We start from the raw sequence: 22,082 nt of genomic DNA, 5'->3' as shown, positions 1-22,082 counted from the left end.
ATCCATCATTAGCTGAATATATAAACAAAATGTAGAAAATCCATATACTGGAGCATTACTCAGCAATAAAAAGGAACAAATAGTGAAACAGCCCTGCCACTTAGCAGTTTATTAGTCGGCTCCAAGTTTACCCTCCAGTACTTGCTCTGCTTTGACTAAATAACTTCTGAAGTATGTATTTGAGCTGGTGAAGGGCTGGACTCTTTCACCTTTGCAGTGAACAAAATGTTGGACTTTGTCAATAGAGGGCACTAGAGGGACATTACAGAGGGAATGGGCTTCTTGGATTTGGTGGACTTTTTTTTTAAGGTTTTTAAATATTATCATGGTGTCTTAACTTGCCAATAACGTTGACCTACGGAATTGGTATAATCTCGAAATCTTAGGTGTCAGTGTTAGATATGTGTTTCACATTTTACTTCATTGTCACCCCAAGCAAAAAAAGAAAAAAAAAAACCTGAATGTGAAAAGAATGAAGTCTTACAATATTTCTAAACTAAAAAAGGGACTGAATCCCAGTATTCTTCAGCAAACTTCAAAATACTGTCACCTTAAATACATTTTTAATACATGTGATATTTTTGTAGGTCTAGATTTGTGAGATCAATTCTGTTAAACATTATCTTACTATAGAAGTGTCTGCTGTTATCTTTGAGCACTAACCCCACCACCTGTAATGCATCATGCCAATGTAAGTGATAGAATTGCTTTGCCAAATTCTTAAGGGCTTATGTCAGGGAAAAACTTTGAAATTAGCTGGGTACAGTGGCTCATGCCTATAATCCCAGTGCTTTGGGAGGCCAAGGTGGGAGAATCACTTGGCTGGAGACCAGCCTGAGCAATTCAGCAAGACCCTTTCTCTACAAAAACTGCAAAACTTAGCCAGGTTTGGTGGCACACGCCTGTAGTCATAGCTACTGGGAAGACTGAGGTGGAAGAAGAGGATCTCTTGAGGCCCAGAGTTCAAGGTGGCAGTGAGCTATAATCTGCACTGCACTCCAGCCTAGGTGACAGAGCGAGATCCTGACTCAAAACAAGCCTTGAAATCAAAGTTGATTTTTACAAAAGCCTCAGTGGTAGGAGTGTTAGATTTCTTAAAATAATAGCACAGTAATGGAGTGAGTGATTTTCTTTAGATTAAATGTTTATATATTTATACCATCTGTATTAGTTTCTTAGGGTTGCCATAATAAATTACCACAAACCGGGTGGCTTAAAGTAACAGAGCTATATTCTCTCACAGTTCTGGAGGCCAGCAGTCTAAAGTCAGTGTGTCTTCAGGTCCATACTCCCCCTGGATGTTCTAGGGGAGAATCCTTCCTTGCCTCTTCCAACTTTGGTGACTGTCAGCATTCCTTGGCTCCTTTGTTTTGTGGCTACATCACTCCAGCATCTGCCTCCATCTTTGTATTACCTTCTCTGTGTGTGTCTTCTCTTTTGTGTCTTATATGGCCACTTGTCGTTAAACTTGCCCATCCACAGAACCCAAAGATGATTTTTTTTTTTTGAGACGGACTACAGACACGTGCCACCATGCCCCATTAATTTTTTGTATCTTTAGTAGAGATGGGGTTTCACCGTGTTAGCCAGGATGGTCTCAATCTCCTGACCTCGTGATCTGCCTGCCTCAGCCTTCCAAAGTGCTGGGATTACAGGTGTGAGCCACCGCGCCCGGCCAGTAAATTTTTATTACTGTAGTAGATGATACTTGATTAGATGCCATGTTGGGTGCTTTCATTGTGGACAAAGGGGCTCCCATCTCTAAGCTTACATAAAATGTAATTTTAAAAAGACATTTCTTTAGATGTACCTGTTGACATTTTTGTTAATAGTGTCTCATGTCTAGTTTTGGCGGCTGGAATGTTCCAGGGAGCCACAAAAATCTCTGTCAGTTGGTGTTTTGAATAATTATTCTGAAATATACTCCTAGGCTTGAAACTTGGATCTGGCTTTTTTTTTTTTTAACTTGAATTTTTTTTTTCTCTTAAGTTATTCTTATGAATTTTGCAGATAGAGCCAGTTTTGTAGCATAGTAAAATTTAACAGTTTATGTGACTATTGATCTACCCATCTTATAGAGATTGCCTGTCTGTAGGAAGACTGTGGTAACTGTGGTCAGACTCATCATTTTGAACACTCTAGGTTAGTGTTGGAGAATTTGTAAAACAGAAACTTAACCAACTGTGCTTTGAAAGAGTAAAGTCCATGAAAAGTATTACTTTTAAGTTTCCAGGATTTACAGTTTTAGGTAAACAGTTTTTACATACTGTATTTCAAAACATCAGAGTACTGAAACTTACCTATATGCTCCTTACTAAAAGTAGTTCATGCAGGTTCTTTTTTTTTTTTTTTTTTTTTGAGATGGAGTCTCGCTCTGTGGCCCAGGCTGGAGTGCAGTGGCCAGATCTCAGCTCACTGCAAGCTCCGCCTCCCGGGTTGACACTATTCTCCTGACTCAGCCTCCCAAGTAGCTGGGACTACAGACGCCCACCACCTCGCCTGGCTAGTTGTTTTTTTTCTTTTTGTATTTTTTAGTAGAGACAGGGTTTCACCGTGTTAGCCAGGATGGTCTCGATCTCCTGACCTCGTGATCTGCCCGTCTTGGCTTCCCAAAGTGCTGGGATTACACGCCTGGCCCATGCAGGTTCTTTTGGGTGATCATAGTTTTACAGAGTATAGTAGAAAACAGGATGCCAGTTAGCATCTCTTTTTTTTTTTTTTTTTTTTTTTGAGATGGAGTTTCACTCTTGTTGTCCAGGCTGGAGTGCAATGGCGTGATCTTGGCTCTTTGCAACCCCTGCCTCCCGAGTTCAAGTGATTCTCCTGTCACATCCTCCTGAGTAGCTGGGATTACAGGTGCATGCCACCACGTCTGGCTAATTACTGTACTTTTAGTAGAGACGGGGTTTCATTATATTGGTCAGACTAGTCTCGAACTCCTGACGTCAGGTAATCTACCCGCCTTGACCTCCCAAAGTGCTCGGATTGCAGGCATGAGCCACCACACCTGTGCCTGGCCAGCCAGTTGGCATCTCTTTAAGGTCTCCACTATCCTGCCATATTAAGTAGCATGGAAACACACCAAGTTAATTATATTAGCATTCATCTCCCCCCCGCCCCCCACCACATTTTCTCAAGCTTCGTACTATGGTACATGCGTGATTTAGTGTTACAGAAGAGGGTGTCAGTAACCCAACAAATAAGTTCTTCAGGTTTCTGGTTTGCTGTGTAGTTACTAAGGAGGGATTCAGCTGGTGGGGGAGAGCCTGGCACAAATGCCAGGAAAGAAGCCCTTTTCCTAGCATTTCAGTGTTTCCATTGAAGCTTAGTGAGTGGTGAAGTCTTTTGGCATAGGTGCTCCACCATCTGTCTATTCACATAGACTCTTTCCATCTACCTGGCTATGTGCCACCCTTGTTTTGGACATAGAGGGGTAGAGAGCAGAGACCACTGCTTCAGTAACTAAAAATAGATGGAATTTCAGATCCTGACAGAGATTCTCTGTGGAGTCGCCACCCCTACTCCTCATCTCCTGGAGTTGGTAGCAAGGAACAGCTGATCTGCTTTTGGTACTATGTATACTTCCTAATGCTTTTGTTCCCCTACTTGCTATAGAAGTAGAAGTAGTTTTACTGGCATCCCTACGATTTTCCTGTCCTGTCTCTCTCATTTACTTAGTTATCTTCTACCTTGGCTCTGGTTGCCAAAATTCTAAACTTGTGTGTGTGTGTGTGTGTGTTTGTTTGTTTGTTTGTTTGTTTGTTTGTTTTTTTGGAGACAGGGTCTTGTTCTGTTGCCCAGGCTAGACTGGAGTGGCACAATCACGGCTCACTGCAGCCTTGACCCTCTGGGCTTAAGTGATCCTCCCACCTCAGCCTTCCCAGTAGCTGGGACAGCAGGTGTGTGCCACCATACCTGGCTATGTTTTTTATTTTTTGTAGACACAGAGTCTTGTTATGTGGCCCAGGCTGCTCTCAAATTCCTGTATTCAAGTGATCCTCCTGTCCCAGCTTCCTAAAGTGCTGGAATTACAGACAAGAGCCACCGCACTCTGCTAAACTTCTGTATTGTTAGGTATATGATCCCATGGCTGCAGTATCAGAGAATGAGGTTATCGCCTTCCCATGTACCTTATTTCATTGACTCTAAAATGCCGTCAATTGAAAGATGTACCATTATTCTACGAAGAAGGAAAGTATACTTAGTGCCAGTTAAGCTGACATGCCATTGATTATGGTATGCAGCCTGATTTCAGCTATGTTTTATTTGTAGTTATTTATTTATTTTTGAGACAAAGTCTCACTCTGTTGCCCAGGCTGGAGTGTAGTGGCACAATCTCACCTCACTGCAACCTCTGCCTCCCAGGTTCAAGTGATTCTCCTGCCTTAGCCTCCTGAGTAGCTTGGATTACAGGTGTGTGCCACCACGCCCAGCTAATTTCTGTATTTTAATTTTTTAAATTTTTTTGAGATGGAGTTAAGCTTTTGTTACCCAGGCTGGAGTGCAATGGTGTGATCTTGGCTCACTGCAACCTCTGCCTTCCGGGTTCAAGTGATTCTCCTGCCTCAGCATCTCAAGTAGGTGGGATTACAGGCAAGCACCACCACGCCCGGCTAATTTTGTATTTTTAGTAGAGATGGGGTTTCTCCATGTTGGTCAGGCTGGTCTCAAACTCCTGACCTCAGGTGATCCACCCGTCTTGGCCTGCCAAAGTGCTGGGATTGCAGGGGTGAGCCACCGTGCCTGGCCTAATTTTTGTATTTTTAGTAGAGATGGGGTTTTGCCTTGTTAGCAAGGCTAGGCTGGTCTGGAACTCCTGACCTCAAGATGATCCGCCCACCTTGGCCTCCCAAAGTGCTGGGATTACAGGCATAAACCACCGTGCCCAGCCTCTGCTATGTTTTTTTTTATTTTAAAGTCTTACAATCAGTGACAATCACTGTAATTGTAACTATCTGGTTCTTCAGCAGATATTTACTGGGCAGTTTTGATGGACCAGGCTCTGTGCAAAAAGCTGGAAGTCAGGTCCCTATTTGTTACTGGGTCAAGAGACATTAAATAATCACATAGATTCCAGGCGCAGTGGCTCACATCTGTAATCCCAGCACTTTGGAAGGCTGTGGTGGGCAGATCACAAGGTGAGGAGTTCGAGAACAGCCTGGCCAACGTGGTGAAACCCTGTCTCTACTAAAGATAGAAAAAGTTAGCCAGGTGTGGTGGCGTGTGCCTATAATCCCAGCTACTCAGGAGGCTGAGGCAGGAGAATCACTTGAACCCAGGAAGTGGAGTTGCAGTGAGCTGAGATCATGCCATTGAGATCACGCCATGCCTTTGCACTCCTGCCTGGGCGACAGGGCGACACTCTGTCTCAAAAAAAAAAAATTGTTCACATAGATAAGGCTCATGCCTAGTGCTTTTCTTTGAGACAGAGTCTCACTCTTGTCACCCAGCATTGAGTGCAGTGGCGCAATCATGGCTTACTATAGCCTCAACTTCCTGGGCTCAGGTGATTCTCCAGGCATGTACCATCATGCCCAGCTAACTTTTTGTAGTTTTAGTAAAGGTGGGGTTACACCACGTTGCCCAGGCTGGTCTTGAACTCCTGGGCTCAAGTGATAACGCCCACCTCAGCCTTCCAAAGTGCTGATGTTACAGTCGTGAGTCACCTTGCCTGGCCAGTCCTATCATTTTGAATGGCTGAGGAGAGAGGATGGCTTGAGTCCAGGAGTACAAGACCAGCTGGGACAGTGTAACAGAGTGAGACCCTGTTTCTACAGATTTTTTTCTTTTTTGAAATGGAGTCTCATTGCATGACCCAGGCTGGAGTGTAGTGGCACGATCTCAGCTTACTGCAACCTCCGCCTCCTGGGTTCAAGTGATTCTTCTGCTTCAGCCTCCCAAGTAGCTGGGACCACAGGCGTGTGCTACCACACCTAGCTCATTTCTTGTACTTTTAGTAGAGACAGGGTTTCACCATGTTAGCCAGATGGTCTCGATCTCCTGACCTCATGATCCACCTGCCTCAGCCTCCCAAAGTGCTGGGATTACAGGTGTGAGCCACCGCACCCAACCTCTACAGAAAATTTTTAAAAATAAACAACAGCCAGGCGTGGTGGCATGTGCCAGTAGTCCCAGCTCACTTGGGATGCTAAGGCAGGAGTATTGCATGAGCCTAGTTCAAGGTTATAGTGAGCTATGATTCACACCGCTGTACTCCAGCCTGAGCGACAAGAGTGAACTCTGTCTCAAATAATAATAACCACACAGATAAATATGAACTATATAAAGTTGTTAAAGCAACCTGGGCTTTACCGTAGTACTTAATAAGAAATAAATGGAAATGGCGGAAAGAGGCTTCTGGGAAGGTCTCTAAGGGCAACATTTAAGTGAAGCCTGAAGGTGGATGTGGGGGAGGAGAGGATGGGAAGAATATTCTAGGCAGAGTGTTCCTGTAGTCCCGGAGTGGTTGAAGTTTAAAAGTTAATTAAGAAAAAGTAGGCCAGGCGTGGTCGCTCATGCCTATAATCCCAGCACTTTGGGAGACTGAGGCGGGTGGATCATGAGGTCAGGAGTTTGAAACCAGCCTGGCCAAGATGGTGAAACCCCATCTCTACTGAAAATACAAAAAAATTAGCTGGGTGCGGTGGTGAGCACCTGTAATCCCAGCTACTCAGGAGGTGGAGGCAGGAGAATTGCTTGAACCCAAGAGATGGAGGTTGCAGTGAGCTGAGATCACGCCACTGCACTCTAGCCTGGGTGACAGAGCAAGACTTCGTCTCAAAAAAAAAAAAAAAAAAAGGTACACTTTGGGAGGCCGAGACGGGCGGATCACGAGGTCAGGAGATCGAGACCATCCTGGCTAACACAGTGAAACCTCGTCTTTACTAAAAAAAATACAAAAAACTAGCCGGGCAAGGTGGCGGGTGCCTGTAGTCCCAGCTACTCGGGAGGCTGAGGCAGGAGAATGGCGTAAACCCAGGAGGAGGGGCTTGCAGTGAGCCGAGATCCGGCCACTGCACTCCAGCCTGGGCGACAGAGCAAGACTCCGTCTCAAAAAAAAAAAAAGTAGATTGATTATTCATTATCCAAAATGCTTAGGACCCTAAGTGTTTCAGATTTGAATTTTTCTGGATTTTGGAATATTTGCATATATATAATTAGGTATCTTGGGGGTGGGACCCAAGTCTAAACACAGAATTCATTTATGTTTCATATAGGCCTTGTACAATTTTTTGAAGCCTGAAGATAATTTTATTAGTTTAGTTTTTTCTTTTTTTTTTTCCCCTTTTTTTTGAGATGGAGTCTCGCACTGTCACCCAGGCTGGAGTGCAGTAGTGCAGTCTCGGCTCGCTGCAACCTCCGCCTCCCGAGTTCAAGCTATTCTGCTTCAGCCTCCCGAGTAGCTGGGACTACAGGCGTGCGCCACCATGCCTGGGTAATTTTTGTATTTTTAGTAGAGGTGGAGTTTCACCATGTTGGTCAGGCTGGTTTCAAACTCCTGACCTTGTGATCCAGCTGGTTGGCCTCCCAAAGTGCTGGGATTGCAGGTGTGAGCCACCGTGCCAGCCTTTTTAATTTTTTCGAGATAGAGTCTCACTTTGTTGCCCAGGCTGGAGTGCAATGCAATGGTGTGATCATGGCTGACTGCAGTCTTAAACTCTAGTGCTCAAGCTGACATCCTCCCAAGGACTGCAGGCACTGTGTATACAGGTGTATAGGCACTGCCACCTAGCTAATTTTGTAGAGACAAGGCCTCACTATGTTGTCTAGGCTGGTGTTGAACTCCTGGACTCAAGTTATCCTCCTGCCTTGGCCTCCAAAGTGTTGGAATTATAGGCCTTACGCGATTTTTTTTTTTTTTTTTGAGATGGAGTTTTGCTCTGTTGCCCAGGCTGGAGTGCAGTGGTGTGATCTTAGCTCACTGCAGCTTCCACTTCCTGGGTTCAAGTAACGTCCAGCTAATTTTGTATTTTTAGTAGAGACAGAGTTTCGCCCTGTTGGCCAGGCTGGTCTTGGACTCCTGACCTCAAGTGATCCTCCCACTTTAGCCTCCCAGAGTGCTGAGATTACAGGCGTGAGCCACTGTGCCTGGCCTTTACACAATATTTTAAATGATTTTGTTCATGAAATAAAATTTGACAGTGTTTTAACTGCTGCCTACCACATGAGACCAGGTGTGGAATTTTCTACTTATGGCATTATGTCAGTACTCAGAAAAAGTTTCAGATTTTGGAGTGGTTTAGATTCAATTTTTTTTTTTTTTTTTTTTTGAGACGGAGTCTTGCTCTGTCGCCCCGGCTGGAGTGCAGTGGCTCAATCTTGGCTCACTGCAAGCTCTACCTCCTGGGTTCACGCCATTCTCCAGCCTCAGCCTCCCAAGTAGCTGGGACTACAGGTGCCCACCACCACACCCAGCTAATTTTTTGTATTTTTAGTGGAGACAGGGTTTCACCGTGTTAGCTAGGATGGTCTTGATCTCCTGACCTCATGATCCGCCTGCCTCAGCCTCCCAAAGTGCTGGGATTACAGGCGTGACCACCGCGCCTGGCCTTTTTTTGTTGTTGTTATTGAGACAGTGTCTCACTGTGTTGCCCAGGCTGGAGTGCAATGGCGTGATCTCGGCTCACTCCATCCTGTGCCTCTTGGGTTCCAGGGATTCTCCTGCTTCAGCCTCCCTAGTAGCTAGGATTACAGGCATGCGCCACCATACCCAGCTAATTTTTGTATTTTTGGTAGAGACGCGGTTTCACCGGGTTGGTCAGACTGGTCTTGAACTCCTGACCTCAGGTGATCTACCTGCCTCAGCCTCCCAAAGTGTTGGAATTACAGGCGTGAACCATTGCCCCTGACCAATAACCATATATTCTTAAAAATTGCTGAGAGTAAATTTTTTAAGTGTTTTCACTGCCAAAAGATATAAGTATGTGAGGTAAATAAGTATGTGAGATAATATGTTAATTAGCTCAATTTAGCTATTCCACAGTGTATTCATATTTCAGAACAACATGTGCGTGACAAATATATACAATTTTGTCAATTTGAAGAAAGAAGTTGGCTAGGCCCGGTGGCTCACGCCTGTAATCCTAGTACTTTGGGAGGCTGAGGTGGGTGGATCACCTGAGGACAGGAGTTCAAGACCAACCTGGCCAACAAGGTGAAACCCTGTCTCTACTAAAAATACAAAAATTAGCTGGGCGTGGTGGCAGGCGCCTCTAGTCTCAGCTACTCGGGAGGCTGAGACAGGAGAATCGCTTGAACCCAGGAGGTGGAGGTTGCGGTGAGCTGAGATCATGCCACTGCACTCCAGCCTGGGCGACGGAGTGAGATTCCATCTCAAAAAAAAAAAAAAAAAGGGAAAAGAAAAAATTGTGAAATGAGCAAAGGATAGTTAAAGGTAAAATGAGAAAGGTTCTTGATATTCAATAATGAACACAGAATACGGTCATATGCCATATAATGACATTTTGGTCAATGACAGACGATATTATGACAGTGGTCCCATAAGACAGTGGAGCGAAAAAATTCCTGTTGCCTAGGAACATAGCTGTTGTAATGTAGTGCAATTCCTTTTTTAAAAAAGTAAATTAAAAAGTAAATTTATTATAGGCTGAGTACACAGTGTTTATAAAGTCTGCAGTAGTGTACAATAATCAGTAATGTCCTAGGCCCTCACATTCACTCATCATGGACTCATCCAGAGCAACTTCCAGTCTTGCAGACTCTGTTCATGGTGAGTGCCCTATAGAGGTGTGCCATTTTTTACCTTTTCTCCCCCATGTTTTTACTGTACCTTTTCTGTTTACATATGTTTAGGATACACAGATACCATTGTGTTATAGTTGCCTATGGTATTCAGTACAGTAATATGCTGTATAGATTTGTAGCCTAGGAGCAGTAAGACTGTATACCATGTGGCCTAGGCTATACCATCTAGGTTTTTGTAAGTACACTTCGATGTTCTACAGCTACAGATTTCTCAGAATGTATGCTTTTTGTTAAGTTTAGCATGACTATATTCTCTTCATAAACACATTTCCATCTCAGCGGTTGCTAAAGTACTCAAAGAAAGAAACTCCTTATTCTCTCATGTTTTCCACATTTACCCCAAAACACCTTTTTCTTTCTTTTTCTTTTTTTTTTTTTTGAGACAGAGGTTCGCTCTTGTTGCCCAGTCTGGAGTGCAATGGCACGATCTTGGCTCTCTGCATCCTCCACCTCCTGGGTTCCAGCGATTCTCCTGCCTCAGTCTCCCTACTAGGTGGGATTACAGGCATGCACCACCACACCTGGCTAATTTTTGTATTTTTAGCAGAGACAGGGTTTCAGCATGTTGGTCAGGATGGTCTCGAACTCCTGACCTCAGGTGATCCACGTGCCTTGGCCTCCCAAAGTGTTGGGATTACAGGCATGAGCCACTGCACCTGGCCCAAAACAGCTTTTTCATTCAAGTTCAGTAATTACATCGTAATATATTGTGTATGTCACTATAAACTAACTATTTTTTTTTTAAGTTGCATTTTCGCTGTTGTTCCCCAGGGTGGAGTGCAATGGCATGATCTTGGCTCACTGCAACCTCCATCTCTTGGGTTCAAGTGATTATCTTGCCTCAGCTTGCCATGTAGCTGAGATTACAGGTATGCACCACCACGCCCAGCTAATTTTGTATTTTTAGTAGAGACAGGGCTTCTCCATGTTGGTTAGGCTGGTCTCGAACTCCTGACCTCACGTGATCCGCCCACGTCAGCCTCCCAAAGTGCTGGGATTACAGGCGTGAACCCCCATGCCCGGCCGCATGCAGGTCCTTTTTTTTTTTTTGAGATAGAGTTTTACCCCTTCCCGCAAGATGCTTGAAGTATAGTGGTGAGATTATAGCTCACTGCAGCCTCAAACTTCTGGGCTCAAGTAATCTTACTGCCTCAGCCTCCTGAGTAGCTAGGACTACAGGAATGTGCTACCACATCCTGGCTAATTTTGTTGTTGTTAATTTTTTGTAGAGACAGGGTCTCACTGTTTTGACCAAACTGGTCTCGAGCCCCTGGGCTCAAGCAGTCCTCCAGCTCAGCCTCTCAAAGTGCTGGGATTATAGCCGTGAGTCCCTGTGCCTGGCCTGTAGACTTTTGTTTCCTGATACTATTGGTTATTGGACTGAATGGACTAGACTTCCTTTTGGAAATTTTTTATTTGCCTTTGTAAGTATTTAAGCACTAATTCTGCTTGGTAGCCTACTAAGCATTAACCCACTCAGACATTTGAGTGCTTCTCATGTTCCAGTCTCTACAGAATGCGGTGAAGAATATGATACACCTTGTCTCTCATTCAAGGAGTCATAATTACATTAAAGGGATAGAGATGAGTTTGTGCAGAGGTTAACTTCTGGTAGTTGTAGATAATTTAAAAATGAAATATAGGGAGGCTGAGGGAGGGGAATCACTTGAACCTGGGAGGCGGAGATTGCAGTGAGCCGAGATTGCGCCACTGCACTCCAGCCTGGCGACAGAGCGAAATCCTGTCTCAAAAAAAAAAAAAAAAAAAAAAAAATATATATATATATATATATAGCTATATAGTGCCATATATGATACTAGATTTATATAGTACAATTAATAAAATAGCTTCCTAGGAAAAGGAAGCCTATAGAGAATAAAGAGTTAAGTTTTTTTCATCCTAAGAAAGTCTAATCTTTTTAATTGCAAATGTTTAGTGTTGATGTTTTAAAACCATAACTGCTGTTGTGAAGATAGATAAAGATTATCTGGGGTCTAGCTTAGAATTTTTTTTTTTTAATCTCAGAATTTCATATTGGTTTATCCTTTGTGAAACTTTAAACGTGGTAGGCAAATGTTAATGTCTTAACTGCAATTTATTGGATATAAATAACTTACTAGACGGAACTCACTGACTTTAAAACTGCTTTTACCGTAGCTGACTTTTTCTACTTAACGAACAGTGATAGACCTTATTCTCTGACTTCCTGATTCTAACTAACACTCTCCACCCCCTCTTCAAGTGTAGATCTGGTTTTGTATTTAAAGTCAATGATGAGTCTAAAAAAGAATTTTCTTAGGCCGGGCGCAGTAGCTCACACCTGTAATCCCCACACTTTGGGAGGCCGAGGCGGGTGGATCACGAGGTCAGGAGATCGAGACCATCCTGGCTAACATGGTGAAACCCCATCTCTACTAAAAATACAAAAAATTAGCCAGGCGTGGTGGCAGGCGCCTGTTGTCCCAGCTACTCGGGAGACTGAGGCAGGAGAATGGCCTGAACCCAGGAGGTGGAGCTTGTGGTGAGCAGAGATCTCGCCACTGCACTCCAGCCTGGGCAACACAGCGAGACTGTGTTTCAAAAAAAAAATAATAATAATTTTCTTTAAAATGTCTATAGTTTTTTGAATTATTTGTTTTACGTTAGGGTAATCAGCATCTTCTTTTGTTAAACAGAATTTTAGACCATTTACTTTATCAGCATAAATACAATATAGTGCCTTGTTTAGTTTTTATAAAAAATATTTTTAGAGACAGAGTCTGTTGCCTAGGCTGAAGTACAGTGGCATATCATAGCTCACTGCAGTCTCCAACTCCTGGTCACAAGTGATACTCCGGCCTCAGCCTCCCAAGTGGCTGGGATTACAGATGCACACTACCATGCCTGGCTAAATGTTTCTATTTTGTAGAGATGGAGTCTTGCTGTGTTAACTAGGCTGGTCTTGAACTCCTGGCCTCAAGCAGTCTTACTGCGTCAGCCTCCACTGCACCTGTCTTATCTTGTTTAGCCTTTTTTTTTTTTTTTTTTCTTTTTTTTTTTTTGAGACAGAGGGAGTTTTGCTCTGTCGCCCAGGCTGGAGTGGAGTGCAGTGGCGCAATCTCAGCTCACTGCAACCTCTGCCTCCCAGGTCCAAGCGATTCTCCTGCTTCAGCCTCCCAAGTAGCTGGGACTATAGGCATGCGTCACTATGTCCAGCTAAGTTTTGTATTTTTAGTGGAGATGGGGTTTCACCATGTTGGACAGGCTGGGCCTTGTTTACTTTCTGGGTTGTGATAGGGATAGTGTAAGCTTTTAATTTTTATCTAAATTTAGTAGTACAACAAGTTAGATTACATAAATGACAAATTTTGCTAATATCTTTATATAGCATATCATTAAAAGGGATGGGCTTCATGAGAAAAATCTTTTTTTACCTAGAAAAAGTATTGTAAGCCAAAAATTAAGTATTAGCTGTATATTTGATCACTACTGGAAGCTGTCAATATTGTCACACAGATTGTATTTTTAAAGGATTTCCTGGAACCTGACATGCTTTCTTTGTTTTTTTGAGATAGAGTCTTGCCCTGTCACCCAGGGTGAAGTGCAGTGGCTACTCATTGCAGCCTCGACCTCCTGGGCTCAAGTGATCCTCCCAGTTGTAGATCCTCCTGCTTGTAGTTCCAGCTACTTAGTCTCCCGAATAGCTGGGACTGCAGGTGCGCACCATCACGCCCAGCTGATTTTTAAATGTTTTGTAGAGACAAGGTCTCCCTGTGTCGCCCAGGCTGGTCTCAACCTCCTGGACTGAAGCTATCTTCCTCCCTTGGCCTCCCAAAGTGCTGACATTACAGGCATGAGCCACTATGGTCAGCCTCTCTTGCTTTAAATAATCTTCTTAGCAGAGCATCTTTGGTTTGCACCTGTAATCCCAACTACTTGGGAGGCTGAAGTGAAAGAGTTGCTTGAGCCTAGAAATTCAAAGATACAGTGAGCTATGATCAGGCCACTGCACTCCTGTCTGGGTGACAGAGCAAGACTCTGTCTCTTAAAGAAAAAAAATAACCCAGGCACGGTGGCTCATGCCTGTATTCCCAGCACTTTGGGAGGCCAAGCTGGGCAGATCACTTGAGGTCAGGAGTTCCAGACCAGCCTGACCAACATGGTGAAACCCCATCTCTACCAAACAGTACAAAAATTAGCTGGGCATGTTGATGTGTGCCTGTAGTCCTAGCTACTTGGGTGGCTGAGGTGGGAGAATTGCTTAAACCTGGGAGGTGGAGGTTGCAGTGAGCCAAGATCCTCCAGCCTGTGTGACAGAGTGAGACCCTGTCTCAGAAATACCCCAAAACAACAGTTGCATACAGTGTTTGTTTTGATGGAAACAATTACTGAAATGCAGACTGTCTATAGAGTTTTTAAAATACACTTAGAAAGTAGTGATTTATTTAGAAGAAAATGACTAATAGTTGAAACATCTCAACTTAATAAATAGCAAAAATTAATAGCAAGTCATTTGTTGTGTGAAACATTAACTATAGGGTTGACAAGGAAATTATAATTTAAAAGGGGGGGGGGTTGGTACTTTCTAGTTAAATTGAAGCGTTAACCTAGTACTCGTGTACAAGAATATTTACCAAATCATTGTGATAGTGAAAAATAGGAAATAAAGGATCTGTTGTGGTTTAGACATAGAGTAGCAGAATAAAAAGCAGTAGAAAAAGGAACAAACCACCCTGGCCAATGTGGTGAAACCCCGTCTCTACTAACAATACTAAAAATAGCTGGGCGTGGTGGTGGACGCCTGTAATCCCCACTACCTGGGAGGCGGTTGCAGGAGAATCGCTTGAACCCGGGAGGCAGAGGTTGCAGGGAACTGAGATCACACCACTGCACTTCAGCCTGGGCGGGCGATAGAGCAAGACTCTGTCTCAAAAAAAAAAAAAAATAAAAAAAGGAAAGAAAAAGGAACAGACTAGATCTACCTGTGTATCTTCATGGAAAAATATCTCAATATTTTGAGGGAAAGCAAAGTATAGAAGAATACATGCCATGTAACACTATCTAAATAAAAATTTAAAAACATGTAAACAGTGCTGTCTTGTTTGTGGACTCTTAGAAAAAAGTATGAAAGAATCCATGAGAATGACAAACACTATATATTCAGGGTATTAATCAGTTCTGGGAGGGTACACAGGGGACCTAGATCCAAAGCTAGTGTGGCGATGTTAAGACTGGGCAAAGCTGGGTTGTAGGTTCATGATGGGTATTTTCTTTTTCTTTTTCTTTTTCTTTTTTTTTTTGAGACATAGTCTTGCTCTGTCGCCCAGGCTGGAGTGCAGTGGTGCAGTCTTGGCTCATTGCAATGTCTGCCTCCCGGGTTCCAGTGATTCTTCCACCTCAGCCTCCTGCGTAGCTAGGATTATAGGCATGTGCCACCATGCCTGGCTAATTATGCATTTTTAGTAGAGATGGGGTTTCACCATGTTTGCCAGGCTGGCCTTGAACTCCTGACCTCAGGTGATCCTCCCGCCTCAGCCTCTCAGAGTGCTAGGATTACAGGTGTAAGCCACTGCACTGGGTTGAGAATCTTTTTATAAATTGAGAATGTTCTACTTTAACTATCAAAGTTCCTTACCTATCACTTTTTTCTAAACATAATTATATATACATTCTTCCCTCAGTATCCACAAAAGGTTGGTCCCAGGTCCTTCCATGGATACCAAAATCTACTGATGCTCAAGTCCCTGATATAAAATGGCATAATATTTGCATATAACCTATGCACATCTTCCTATGTACTTTAAGTCATCTCTAGATTACTTACAAAACCTAATACAGTGTAAGTGCTCTGTAAATAGTTGTTATGCTGTGGTGTTTAGGGAATAATGACCAAAGAAGTCTGCACGTGATCAGTACAGACATCATTTTTTCCCCAGTGTATTTGACCCACAGTTAGTGGAACCCGTAGACACAGAGGGCTGGCTGTACTTTATTTCCCTATTGTTCTTTCTCATAAAATAGAAAGTTAAAATTAATGTATAGGTTTAAAGCCAACTGTTAAAACAGCCTGATATATTTGGATATTATTTTTTTCTGCCCACATGTTCCAACTGGATTCAACTTCAGTTTTCATCATGATGTAGAGGTAATCAGTTTTATAGATTGTATGTTTATTTGCTGTAATTGGGTTTTCACTATTTAGATTACACTGCAAATAATGACTTTTTTTTTTTTTTTTTTTTTTTTTTTTGAGACGAACTCTCGCTTTGTCGCCCAGGCTGGAGTGCAGTGGCCGGATCTCGGCTCACAGCAAGCTCCGCCTCCCGGGTTCACGCCATTCTCCTGCCTCAGCCTCCCGAGTAGCTGGTACTACAGGCGCCCGCCACCTCGCCCGGCTAGTTTTTTGTATTTTTTAGTAGAGATGGGGTTTCACTGTGTTAGCCAGGATGGTCTCGATCTCGTGACCTCGTGATCCGCCCGTCTCGGCCTCCCAAAGTGCTGGGATTACAGGCTTGAGCCACCGCGCCTGGCCTATTTTTTTTTTTCTTAAGTTGGTATCTCGCTCTTGTCATGCAGACTGGAGTGGAGTAGTGCGATATTGGCTCACTGCAACCTCTGCCTCCCAGGTTCAAGCAATTCTCCTGCCTCAGCCTCCTGAGTAGCTGGGATTACGGAGGCCCCCACCATGCCCGGCTAATTTTTGTACTTTTAGTAAAGATGGGGTTTTGCCATGTTGGCCAGGCTGGTCTCGAACTCCTGACCTCAGGTGAGCCACTGTGCCCAGCCATGATGACAATTTTTAAAGCTATTTTAATCCACATATGTAGTCAGGATAATTCTTGCACAGACCCACTTGGTTAAAAAAAGAGAAAAAGAAAATTTTAAAGGGTAATTTATTTTTCAAATAGGCAATATACACACTTTTATAAAATTCAAAATGTATAAAAGGAATATAGTTCCCATTCTCACCCCTAAGCTTTCCTTCCTAAAGGCAATTATTTATTAACTAGTTTCTTTATGTGTGTGTGTGTGTGTGTTTTGAGACAGTCTCACTCTGTCACCCAGGCTGGAGTGCAGCGATGACATCTCAGCTCACTGCATCCTCTAGGCCTCCCGGGTTCAGGCAATTCTCCTGGCTCAGCCTCCCGAGTAGCTGGGACTACAGGTGTGTGCCACCATGCCCGGCTAATTTTTGTATTTTTAGTAGACACGGGGTTTCAGCATGTTGGCCAGGCTGGTCTCGAACTCCTGACTTTGTGATCCACCTGCCTCAGCCTTCCAAAGTGCTGGGATTACAGGTGTGAGCCACCGTGCCTGGCGTTTCTTGTGTATTCTTTGGAGATATTTTATGCACATGTAAAGATGGATAGGTATGTGCTTTTTTTCTTTTTTAAAAAAGATCTGTTTCTGAATCCAAATGGGGTGTGTGTGTGTGTGTGTGTGTGTGTGTGATGGAGTCTCGCTCTGTGTGTGTGTGTGTGTGTGTGTGTGTGAGATGGAGTCTCGCTCTGTCGCCCAGGCTGGAGTGCAGTATCACAATCTCAGCTCACGGCAACCTCCGCCTCCTGGGTTCAAGTGATTCTTCCGCCTCAGCCTCCCCAGTAGCTGGGATTACAGGTGTGTGCCTCCACACCTGGCTGATTTTTGTATTTTTTTTTTTTTTAGAGATGGGGTTGGTCAGGCTGGTCTCGAGCTCCTGACCTCGTGATCCACCTGCCTTGGCCTCCCAAAGTGCTGGGATTACAGACATGAGCCACCGTGCCCAGCCCAAATGTACTTTTAAGAATAAAAAACTGGCGAGGCACTGTGGCTCACACCTGTAATTCCAGCACTTTGGGAGGCTGAGGAGGGATTGCTTGAGTCCAGGCATTAGAGACCAGCCTGGGCAACATAGTGAGACCTTACCTCCCCTTTAAAAAGCAATAATAAACAACTTTGAGATACAGTATTACATACCGTAAAATTTAGTGTACAATTTGAGTTTTGACAAATAGGCATATAGTTGTACAATCTCTACAAAAATAATGATTTTGAACACTTCTATCATTCCTCAGATTTTCTTCATATCTGTTTATAGTTATTCCCCCCTCTAACTCCCTCCAGCCACTGGAACCATGGATCTGCTTTCTGTCACTATAGTTTTGCCTGTTCTAGAATGTCATATAAATGGAATCATACATCATGTAGCCTTATGTCTGGCTTCTTTCACTTAGCAGTATGCTTTTGAGATTCAGCTGTATCAGTGCCGTCAGCCAAGGAAGTGTTGAATGAGCGCGTTAAAGGTCTATTAGTCTAAGTTTGGCTTAGGGTTTTAAAATTATATCATACTGGCTTGTGAAACAGACTGATGGATCTTGTATTCTGCTTAGATAAATCGTAGCGCTTGAGTTAAAAACCTTGATGTCAGTCAGCATGGAAAATTGTAACTCAGTTTGAAAGAAGCAAAAGATTACAGTGAAATCAAAAGTAAAATTCCACTTAATGAACATGGCAGGACCTCAGAATTGTTCAATTGTTAAATTCAAGTTATATTTTAATAACAACCTGTTGCTACAGCAATGTCTTAAATAAAGCCAGATGTTCTTAGTTATACCAACCTGTGCTGTCAGTAATATTTGAGAATAGGAACTATTACTTTTTTTCTTGAGATGGGCAGAAAATCTCTATTTTAGAGACAGGATCCAAAAATTGACATATTTGAGTAAGTTAATCATTATCTCAATCCAGAGCCTTCTTTTTTTCAAACTTTCTGTTTTTTTTTTTTTTTGAAATGGAATCTTGCTCTGTTGCCCAGGCTGGAGGGCAGTGGTGCAATCTCAGCTCACTCAAGCTCCGCCTCCCAGGTTCACGCCATTCTCCTGCCTCAGCCTTCTGAGTAACTGGGACTACAGGTGCCCGCCAACACGCCCGGCTAATTTTTTATATTTTTGGTAGATACAGGATTTCACCGTGTTAACCAGGATGGTCTCGATCTTCTGACCTCATGATTCGCCTGCCTCGGCCTCCCAAAGTGCTGGGATTACAGGCAGGAGCCACTGCGCCTGGCCCTTTTTCAAACTTTATCTCTGTACTTTATGCTTTGTACTCCAAACTTACAGACAGGATGAAACAACGTAAGAGTCTAAATGGTTTTTGGATTTAAAAAATCTTAGACTTTTCTCTTTTCACTGTTGTAGTTTTAAAATATAATCGAACACTAGTTCTTCTTAAGAACTTTGTTTTTGTCTCAAAAACCAAGCTGAGGGGAAATGGAATATAGTATGATTTCCTGCTTTGTAATTTTTCAGGCATCCCCACCCAATAACAAGTCTCAAGTTTCTGAACTTTTATGTTTAAAAAGCTGAGAAGCTGGTAACTGATTATAAAGCATTACTACAGGTAGAGGAGTCTCTGACTAAAAAGCTTTTTTTTTTCTTTTTTTCTTTTTTGAGATGGAGTCTCACTCTGTCGCCCAGGCTGGAGTGCAGTGGCATGATCTCAGCTCACTGCAACCTGCCTTTCCCGGGTTCAAGCATTTCTTCTGCCTCAGCCTCTCGAGTAGCTGGGATTACAGGTGTGTGCCACCACTCCCAGCTAATTTTGTATTTTTTTAGTACAGACAGGGTCTCGCTATGTTGGCCAGGCTGGTCTCAAGCTCCTGGCCTCAAGTGATTGGCGCTGCCTTGGCTTCCCAAAGTGTTGGGATTATAGGTGTGAGCCATCGCTCCTGGGAGCTACAAAGCTTTATGGATGGTGGCTTTTATTACTTCAGTCAGCCTTTTAAAATTTTTTTTTTTTTTTTTTTTTTTTTTTTTTTTTTTTTTTTTTTTTTTTTGAGACAAAGTCTCATTCTGTTGCCCCAGGCTGGAGTGTAGTGGCATGATCTTGGCTCACTGCAACCTCCGCCTCCCAGGTTCTAGCAATTCTCCTGCCGTAGCCTCCCAAGTAGCTGGGACTATAGACATGCACTCACTATGCTTGGCTAATTTTTGTATTTTTAGTAGAAATGGGGTTTCACGATGTTCACCAGGCTGGGCTGGTCTCGAACTCCTGATGTCAGGTTATCCTCCCGCCTTGACCCCACAAAGTGCTGGGATTACAAGCATGAGCCACTGTGCCCAGTCTAAAATACATTCTTTCAAAGTTTTTTCTACTTTTAGAACCCTGGTAGTGGACTTCCACTGAAAACGTATCAACTTGTCAGATGGTCCAGTATAATTTTGGAACATTTATGACTTTAGGAGGTTGTCCCAAGTGTAACCTAATAGTTTTGAGATACTAAAATTGGCCTTAAATTTTTTTTTGAAAAATAATAAATGAAATGTTTACATAAAAACAGTTTTGGCTGGGCGTGGAGGCTCACGTCTGTAATCCCAGCACTTTGGGAGGCCAAGGTGGGTGGATCATGAGGTCAGGAGATCGAGATCATCCTGGCTAATACAGTGAAACCCCATCTCTACTAAAAATACAAAAAATTAGCCAGGCATGGTGGCAGGTGCCTGTAGTCCCAGCTACTCGGGAGGCTAAGACAGGAGAATGGCGTGAACCCGGGAGGCGGAGCTTGCAGTGAGCTGAGATCGCGCCATTGCACTCCAGCCTGGGCAACAGAGCGAGACTCCGTCTCAAAAAAAAAAAAACAACAAAAACGGTTTTTATGGCTCTTTAATACATAATACATGTTTTTTGTTTTTGTTTGTTTGTTTGAAACGGAGTCTCTCTCGCCCAGCCTGGAGTGCAGTAGTGCAATCTTGGCTTATTGCAACCTCCGCCTCCCTGGTTCAAGGGATTCTCCTGCCTCAGCCTCCTGAGTAGCTGGTATTGCAGGCATGTACCACCATGCCCGGCTAATTTTTTCTGTCTTCACTAGAGACAGGCTTGTTGGCCAGGCTGGTCTCGAACTCCTGACCTCAAGTGATCTGCCTGCCTCAGCCTCCCAAAGTGCTGGGATTACAGGTGTGAGCCACTGCTCCCAGCCCATAATACATGTTTTACCTTCCTCATTGTATTTATTTACTAAGCTCTGAACAAAGCAAAAATGACCCACTTTAAAAATACACATTGCATTGGAGAATCCAAAATACCTTAAAGATTCACCAATCTACTCATCTCTTACTCTGAAGGAATGCTCTTAAAAGAGTTTCACCAGCATGACAGAGAATATTGGTAACAACATAAACTTTAATAATGGATAAAAGGTACATTTACATTGAATATATTTCTTTTCTTTCTTTTTTCTGTAGGAATTGAATGATCTGGCACGGGACCCTCCAGCACAGTGTTCAGCAGGTCCTGTTGGAGATGATAGTAAGTATTTAAAAGGAATAATGGAGTAATAGCATAACAGTGGTTATTTTGTGTGAAGAAACAATTACACTATAGGGAAGAGGCAGTGTTTAACCCTTAGTGGCCCATGAATGGAGCAACTCTGTGTTCATCCCATTATCATCTGTGTTGTTCATTACATTTTGAATCTTCTGCCAGGTATTGGCTGTATAGTTGTTCTGGTCCTCTCCTACCTGACCTTCATCCCTTCTGGGTGTTTTCCTGGAGTGAAGGATTTGAGCTTTTACTTACAGCTAGCTATTATTCTTGAATAAGATAATACTAAGGATGATAGTATATGTGTCTGTGTCTGACTTTCTACTGGCTCATACTTGTGAAATCAGGTCTTTATTTATTTTTTTCTTGAGACAGGGTCTCGCTCTGTCACCCAGGCTGGAGTGCAGTGGCATGATCTCAGCTCACTACAGCCTCTGCCTCCTGGGTTCAAGTGATTCTCGTGCCTCGGCCTCTTGAGTATCTGGGATTACAGGTGCATGCTACCACGCCTAAGTTTTATGTTTTTAGTAGATTCGTGATTTCGCTATGTCGGCCAGGCTGGTCTCAAACTCCTGGCCTCAGGTGATCCGCCTGCTTCGGCCTCCCAAAGTGCTGGGATTACAGGTGTGAACTACCACGCCTGGCCAAAAGCAGATCTTTGTTTTTGAAGTCCAGTTTATCTGCTTAATTTTGTCTAAAATAATCTATGAGATGTCTTAATGCATACATTGGATGATAATTTCCTCTGTGTTCCACTTCATTGCAACATAATTTTTTCCCATATAGTGTCTTTGAACTTTTTTAAAGAAGGGATATTTGAATGAGACTGTGCTATGTAAAACTAATTCACAAAAAACTGTAACATTTGGTTGGGTGTGATGGCTCATGTCTCTAATCCCAGCACTTTGGGAGGCCGAGGCAGGTGGATCAGTTGAGCCCAGGAGTTCAAGACCAGCTTGGTCAACATGGTGAAGCCCTGTCTCTACAAAAAACACACGAAAAAATTAGCCAGGTGTGTTGGTGCATACTGGTAGTCCAAG

At 43.3% G+C, this 22,082-nt stretch overlaps 1 protein-coding gene across 3 annotated transcripts in view; it reads left to right on the top strand.

The window, feature by feature from the left end:
• UBE2D2 (ubiquitin conjugating enzyme E2 D2) overlaps positions 1-22,082 on the top strand; it is a 60,344-nt gene that overhangs the window by 14,773 nt on the left and 23,489 nt on the right. For all 3 annotated transcript variants that reach the window (XM_008014637.3, XM_073010647.1, XM_038009531.2), the window contains one exon: positions 20,964-21,027. In XM_008014637.3, the coding sequence (XP_008012828.1) occupies positions 20,964-21,027 (64 nt within the window). The remainder of the gene's footprint in view (positions 1-20,963; positions 21,028-22,082) is intronic.

This window comes from Chlorocebus sabaeus, chromosome 23, assembly GCF_047675955.1.
Source record: "Chlorocebus sabaeus isolate Y175 chromosome 23, mChlSab1.0.hap1, whole genome shotgun sequence".
NCBI classification, from domain to species: Eukaryota; Metazoa; Chordata; class Mammalia; order Primates; family Cercopithecidae; genus Chlorocebus; species Chlorocebus sabaeus.
Note: the sequence above shows the minus strand (reverse complement) of the source record. Positions and strands in the feature narration are given on the sequence as shown.